General features: G+C 36.1%; 1 protein-coding gene across 1 annotated transcript; it reads right to left on the bottom strand.

The window, feature by feature from the left end:
* Positions 1 to 2,056: 2,056 nt before the first annotated feature.
* On the bottom strand, positions 2,057 to 7,456 carry LOC125864970 (uncharacterized). The gene is made up of 7 exons (XM_049545117.1): positions 6,710 to 7,456; positions 6,220 to 6,335; positions 3,750 to 5,072; positions 2,875 to 3,286; positions 2,631 to 2,784; positions 2,418 to 2,511; positions 2,057 to 2,303 (listed from the first exon to the last, which is right to left on the bottom strand). The coding sequence occupies exons 1-7, from the start codon at positions 7,454 to 7,456 to the stop codon at positions 2,186 to 2,188; spliced, it is 2,964 nt and encodes a 987-aa protein (XP_049401074.1). The 3' UTR covers positions 2,057 to 2,185.
* Positions 7,457 to 7,825: the final 369 nt, after the last annotated feature.

Consider the following 7,825-nt stretch of genomic DNA (forward strand, 5'->3'; position numbering starts at 1 on the left):
CAATTAATATCTACATTAAAGATGATACATTATACTCATTGAACATTTATTTTTAATGGTAGAAAAGTAGCTAAATTAACACTTTTTTTTATATAAAAAAAAAAAAGTAATTCATTTAACTCATTCAAGTTTTAGTGGATTAGGTCTTGTTCTGTTTAAAAACTTAACCTAGTGAGTCGAATATGAAATGACTCAAATGAATAAAAATAGTGTAATTCGACGGGTCAAAATCAACTTGAAAAATCATAAAAAAAAAATTGGAACAACAACTCGAGCTAATAATTTACAAAGAAGACTTTTGATTCTATGTTGGGCAAATTAAGTTATAACATGTTAGTTGATTCACTTTAACCCAAACAAACTTTGATAGATTTGACACCTCTCTCTATATATGTGTGTGTGAGAAATGTTGAGCATGTGTATATGCATGTGACAACCAATTTTGTGAAATTGACACATAAATAGAAATGTTGTCCCTCTTGGTTGGTTTTTGCAAGTTCATATATATTGTACTAATGACTAGTGACGGCAATATGCTCTTAATTAGCACCAACTCTTATCCCCAAGACAAATTAAATCCCTCACATGCATTGCTAGGGGTATTAAACTTTGAGCTAAGTGGGGTTGGGGGACAACACGCAGGAATGGAAGTTTGATATTTTGGTTCGATTTTTTTAAAAATTGATTATAATATTTTGATTTTTGATTTTTTTTAATGATATTTACCTATTATCAGACTGTAGTTTGTTTGATTTGATTCTATTGGATTTAGTTTAATTTTTTCTTGTGCGATTTAATTCAGTTCAATTCGACCTAAAAATATTAATTGGTCACTTTCAAGATAAATCATTGTAGTTGACATGTTTGTGGTTTTGGGATAAATATGAATGAAATAATATGTCTCTTAATTTATATGATATTTTGAGAGTCAATATTTAAGTTTGAGCGGGAATTTACACGTGAAATAGTTTAAGTCTATGTATATCATAAGTATTTATCAGCTATATATTATTTTTCAAAAATAATATCTCTGTCCAATAAAGATAGAGATAAAATATGCTTACTTTCTATCTTATTAAAACTTTGTTTGTGAGAGTACACTAACATAAAATTCTTGGCTTCACCCTTGCTTGAGCTCATGACCAAAAGGAGGAAATATTGAATTTTCTTTTAACTTCTTCGTGTATAAAAATCTTAGTGTAGAAATTAATTAGAAGAACAAGGTCAGAGCTGAACTTCACATTTTTGTTATATTGTGAAACTAAGTTTAAAATATATTATTTCTTCACTAAGGATTTTTACCTTATAAATCATTGAATCTCTTTGATATATAGAAAAAATAAATCTAGTGTAGTTATAAGGTGGTTCAAAAGTTGCTTTAGGTTATTTTTTAATACCAATACAAACAAGAGGTTGACTCTATTCGAAATTTCAACCTGAGGTTCCATCCGCCACTGCCTACTGTCTCACATTTTATGCAGAAACTAAGAAGTAAAGGCCAGAGCTAAGTGAAAAATCTGTTAGCCTCCAATTGATGGATTTTGTTTCCAAATTTACAAAGGGAAAGGTGTTGGAAATTAGCAAACATATAATGCATATAGAATCTAACTAATGGAGAAATTCATTGAGTACTGGTAGCTTTTGCCTTATGCTGATTCTTGTTCACAATGGCTCTCCTCTACTCTCTAATCTAGCTAGCGTTTGATTGCCATAAGTCGACTAGTGCTCTGGAGATCATCATTCTGAATGATTTTCAAGTAAGGATAATTAGTTATACTTTATATTATGCATGTTGGAGATTCTTCACGTTGCGAAGAATCTCCAAGTAAATATAAAGAAACTTGAAAGAAAGACACAACTCTACTATCACCAGAAGGGAACTTCTCTTTCATTAATCCTATCATATACAAAGGATGGTTAGTGGATAGTAAATTAGCCAGAAAAGGATTTCATGGCTAAGAAAAAGGATGTCTGGCCAACCTCCACAACTCTGCTTGTGTGACCTTGCTCTCAAATAAAGGAAGAGGGTTGACAACCAAAGTAAACTAGTAAGTTATGATTGGTCTACACTGGGATGAGGCTTGAGTGCAGTGACCTTAACTTACTCAGAATTGAGTCCATAGTTGCAGCTTTTTTTGGTTGTTGTCTGGCAGACCTTCAGAACAAAATCAAGTTCACATGTACATCATGAATGAGCATATGCACGCACGACATCCATTATTGGAGCTTGGCATATCGGACATTTTCCAATACCGGAAATCAATTCATGTGCACACAAGAAACAGGTGCACATATGTCCACATCTGAAGCAAAAAAAAAATGGACAAATGTATGAACATGATTAGTATTGTTTATTTCTATTATAGTTTTTCAGTTCCGTACTTAGCCTGGTTAAATTGTTATCTATATATCAGTACCTGTAAAGAAGAGAATCAACTGGTTCCTCATTGCAAATACAGCATTTTCCTTTGTTTGAACCCTTTTTATCTGAATTCCCCCTGCTGTTTTGACCTGTATTATAAAAATCATAAGTCCCTTCTTTACATAATTAAAGAATACGGTATTTGCCCCTGTCAAATTAATCAAATCTATTAGAATCTCATATCATGATATTTGTTGTTCCAACTCACCTAACTGACTGATTGCAGCTGCAACGTCCTGCTTAATCGAATGTTGTAACTTCATTTGCATGTTCATACAACTCTTCATAGATCTTCGTATTTCAAAAATCTCTTGGTGGAGTTGCTCCATATGTCCTCTCATTTCATATATGAGTTCCATTTCCTGTTTAATGCAATGTCATAAGGTCTAATGATTTTAATCCCATATTTAACAAGAATATCTGGCAAGTAAGTCCAAGGATAGACAACTCACAGTTGAAGGATGTCCGGTGGAGGAAGAACATGGTTGGGAGTATATATTAGACGATTGAGATTGCAGTGAAGAAGGAGACGGGAAGTGATAAGAGTCATCAGTGACTTCCTGGTATGGATTTGTGTTCCATGACTGTGAAGATGTGTTCTGAAGAATTAATACTTCAGGTTCATCGTATCGTTGTCTGCTCGGGATAGTGTCATCTTCAGAGTCATCGTTATAGCCCCATTCTACTTGTTCTTCTTTTGCATTCTGTTCCACTTCCTCCTCCTCCTCATCTTCAGCCACTTGTGCTGGTACTTGTTTCTCAACATGGCTGCTCCTTGCATTTGGTAGTTGTTGTGAGCGAGACGCCATAATTCGATCAATTTGCTCTCTCAAACCACTCGTAAGAAACACTGAAACACTTTTCCTGCACGAATATGAAAATCAAAATCAAAGTGCAAGTCATGAACCATGCTTTGATTTCAAAAGTTGAAGGATGAATATCATAGGCATGAGCAAGGACATAGACTCAAAGGCAAGCAGGACTGTTTATTAAAATGTTGCATTTCTTTTCAGGTTCTTAGAAATCTATATGTTTGATTTTCATCTCGAATGAGACGAGTCTTTCACTACAACATTTAGAGGGGCAAAAACCGATAAGCACTTGCATGCTCTAAGAAGGAAAGTTTACTTCAAATATTAAGGAATCATTTAAAGATGCTTCAAATTTGCATGTCTATGTATAATTGAGACTTTCATATTTTCGCTACGCTAATGGGACAGATAACGTATATTTATGTATGTGGATGGTTAAGAAGTAAACCTAAATCACAAGGAACAAATTTATAGGATTAGTATCACAATAAATTTGAAGAGGAGGTTGCTAATACCGGTGAAGAAGTTGTTGTATGTCATGATTGTTTGAGAAAGGATCAAGCATCTCTTGGTATCTTTCTTGCCTGAGACCTTCCCATTCTTTCCGTGGACGAGAAATATAACTTATCCAATCTTCATTGTCTTGCTGATAGTTAGACTGCAGTTCATCCCATCCACTAGTTGTGAGGGAATAATCACTTACCGAGCCACTGTAACTTTCAACTAGACACTGGTTGGTTGCTTCCTCCTCCCGGTAGCTTTGAGGATTCGTGCAATCACTAGTCCCTGGAAACTGCTTGTTTTCGCCTCTATGCTTAGGAGGTCTTCCTGAATCTACAAAATCCAACAAGTTGCTATGGCTGGCTACGGAACTTGTGTTTCCCCAACTAGCTTTTTCAGGGATATCATCTAAGCTCTGTGCTTGACAAGTATAGCTCGGTAAGCTGGTAAGGTTCATGTCATGTTGATTTAATATACAAGAACCTTCTGATTTTTTCGCGCTACATGCCATCTCTTTCTGATTTTCGGACAAGTTAGTAACCTGTATGCTGGTTGCCATATTTCTCGAGCTTAATTTCTTACATAATTCCTCAGAATTATTCTCTTCACACGGTTGATTGGATATACAAAAAGTTCCAACCTTTGGGATGTTATCTACCACCTCTTTATGGTTGTTTCTTGGTTTATGATGACTCTCTTCTTTAGATGTGCAAGGGTCTCGAGCCTTTTCTCCCGATGCTGTACCAGGCTGCATTTCAGCTCCCTCCCTGACAAGCTCCTTATGTCGATCCCCTTCTCCCTGCTGATGTGATGAAAATCTTTTTCCAACTTGTATGCTAGGCGCCACGTTCCTGGGGCTTACTTGTTCGGGTACTTCCTCATGATGATTCTCTTCTTGTAGCTGATTGGATATAGCAATAATTCCAACTTTTGGTTTGTTATCTAAGGCCTCTTTATGGGGGCTTCTTGGTTTATGATGATTCTCTTTTTTAGATATGCTAGGTTCTCGAGTATTATCTCCCAATGTTATAGAGATACTTATTGAGTCGGCTAGTACACCAGGCTGCAGTCCTGCTCTCTCCTTCACAAGCCCCTTAAGTGGATCTTCTTCTTTCTGCTGATGTAATGAAAATCCAGTTCCTACTTTCGCGGAGTTACTACGAACTAGTTCTCTTTGGTGGCTTCTTAAGCTTTTAAAGTCCCGATAACTATTCTCTTTATGTTGTCGATTTGGTGTGGAAGGGAGGCTTCCGCTCTCATGGATGCTTTCTGCTACTTCTTTTGAGGTGTTTCTCGAGACAGCAAGACCATGCTGTCCTACTGTGTTGAACTTTTCCCTGAAATGAATTAACATTATGGTTTAATGCATTGTGCACTAAATAGAACTATACATCAGAACTTTGTTAAACAAAAGCATAGTTGAGTTCCTTTCAATTACACAACTAATGAGGAAAATGTGCTTTGGATCTTCTTCTTAATGTGTTTGGTATGAAGGAAAATAGTAGTATTAAATAAGTGATTTTCTGGTGTTTGATTAGTAAGAAGAAAATATTGTCCAAAGGACATCTTGGCATAATCTAGACAAATACTTGACACCGAACCCGAATCCCCACCCTTTAACACTGACCCAAACCCCTATCCAGCCTGGAACCTGTCCTTACCCCAACATCGACCCAAGAACCGACCCCTGCACCTAACCTCGACCCCGCCTCAGAACTTGATCCTCGGACTCACCCTAGTCTAACCCGAACAACCGACCCCAACCACCACTCAGGATCCGATGTTGACTAGAGAACTGAACCCCACCCTGATCTCAAACCGAGACCGGAGACTCGACTCCGAGCCAAGACCCGCATTGACTCTAAGATGGGGTCGGAATCAGGTCAAGTTCGAGTCATGGTCGAGATCGGGAGTCAGATCTCTAGACGAGGTCAGATATCAAGTCTCATGTCGAAGTCGGATATCGGGTCTAAGGTTATGTGGTGAGGTTGAAAGAGCATTTTGGAAAGAAAATTGATTACTTTTTGGTAGGAAGTCAGTTTCCTTAAATTTGAGGAAAAATAAGTCCATTTTAGTAAACCAAACATGAGAAAATTGGAAAACATTTCGCTTCAAGCGCAATAAAGAAGCCTGACACAGAGGTGTCAAGACTTGAAAACTAGAAATATCTCGTGGACTATTTTTACCTCATAAGCATCCCAAAACGAATCAACAACTAAAAGATGTTGCATTAGCAACCACAATGTGATCTAATGGTTTCAAGAATGCTACTTAGCGAGAAGAACCTCTCGACTTAGGAGCACCTGAATCTATTCTTTTGGTGTCACCATTCCGTCTATGTTAAAGCATCCGCCCATTCCTCAATGAAAGGAAACGCTACTCAGGGATCAAAAAAAAAAAAACTTGGTGCCTTTCCCCAAGAATTGGTCATTCAGCATTCACACATGGAAGGAAATACAATGAAAACAAAAGGATGTACTGCACCTGAGATGCATAATTGCAGAATGTTTCGATTTATTTGGTTCAGACGCTGAGCACTTCACTGAATGGCCTCCTCTAACTTCTGCACCATGTCGTATGAGTCTAACTCGAAGCAAAGCCTAGTCAGGAAGTTGAATTATAAGGATCAATCAGTACCCACAAATACAAGTGTTCAGTTCTAAATATGTGCAAATCCCTTAGAATTGATATATATATATATATATACACATCAAGAATCTGCTCCTCAATCCAATTAGACACTCTACATAATCTTCATTTTTTTTCGAGTTTTGACTTGTCGATAAAATTCAATATTTCAGGTTGTTCTACAGTACAATATAGTTTAACCAAACAAGCAAAGCAAAATGTGTAAACAACAACAACAAACATACACTACAATACCGTCTATCCAAACATTGTTTCAACATCACAATATAGTACAATACAAAAAATATAAATCAAGATTACAGTCAATATTAGAGGAGAAATGTACCTGAATTCTGCCTCTTTGTTGGAACTTGGAAACCGCCTTACGTTCCACAAGACCTTCGAGTTCCCTCCTCCTATCGCGCTCCATTTGCAAGAGCAAATCACTGAATGCCTGGCGCCCCCTGATGAATCGAGGTGAACTCAAAACCGGTGAAAAATTACACCTCTGTCCTTCGGAATGATCCTTTATTGATGATGTCCTAACACGAGGCAACGATGATCCACCATTGACAGCAGCAACAACAACATTACCACCATTATCAAATTTCAGTTTCTTGATTATATCAGCAACTCCCAACCTCTCACTTTCTTTGACTTCAGAATCAGAATCTTTACTTATATCTGTTTTATCATCTGATTCCCAATCACATTCACTTTTCATCGCAATGGAACAAGATTCATCATCACACACAAATCCCAAATTCTCATAATTATTAACCAAATTCAAACTTTTCGATTCTGTTTCGAAATCTTTCCATTTTCTAACAAGAGAAGAAACACCCCCACCACAACTTTCTTGATTCTTGCCACCAAATTCTGTTTTTTTGCATATGAATAAATCAACATTGTTTTGCAAATTTTCACAACAATCAGATGGAAAAGCTTTACAAGAATGCAAATGGGATTGAACCAAATTCTTGAAATTTTGTTTGAAAGAATTGGAATCTCTAGTACTAGTACCACAACATCTATTATTAAGAACATAGCCAAATGGAGAAGAGGAGGCAATTTCTACTTGTGAAGAAGCCATTTCTTTTTAATTCTAACCCTCTCTTCTTCTCCACAAATCAACAATGTTTAAAAAAAAAATACTATTCTAAATTAGAAAAAAAAAAGATGAAATCTTTGAACATGTCAAAATATCATTTTTTTTCAACAAGCCAAAAGATTTAAGAGAAGAAGAGAGAAGAACAATGTTTCATAAAAATAGGCAAAATAACAGAAACAATAAAATTGGAACAAGATTTTAGGAGGGGCATTAACCGTTTAATTTAAAACAATGATCATTAATAATCAATAATAATAACAAACTATTTTGCTTATCTATATTTTTGGTCTTTATCCAATGATTCAGTCAAAGTGTAGAAATTTGAAACAAAAAAAAACACTTAAATTTTGG

This window comes from Solanum stenotomum, chromosome 5, assembly GCF_019186545.1.
Source record: "Solanum stenotomum isolate F172 chromosome 5, ASM1918654v1, whole genome shotgun sequence".
Classification (NCBI taxonomy): domain Eukaryota; kingdom Viridiplantae; phylum Streptophyta; class Magnoliopsida; order Solanales; family Solanaceae; genus Solanum; species Solanum stenotomum.

What these genes read in the sequence shown, in the direction of transcription:
- LOC125864970 (XM_049545117.1), bottom strand. Translation starts at nt 7,456, where the DNA reads ATGGCTTCTTCACAAGTAGAAATTGCCTCCTCTTCTCCATTTGGCTAT. An exon ending in AACAAAGAGGCAGAATTCAG is followed by an intron (nt 6,336 to 6,709) that starts GTACATTTCTCC and finishes CTTCCTGACTAG; the next exon opens with GCTTTGCTTCGAGTTAGACT. An exon ending in CCACCGGACATCCTTCAACT is followed by an intron (nt 2,785 to 2,874) that starts GTGAGTTGTCTA and finishes TGCATTAAACAG; the next exon opens with GAAATGGAACTCATATATGA.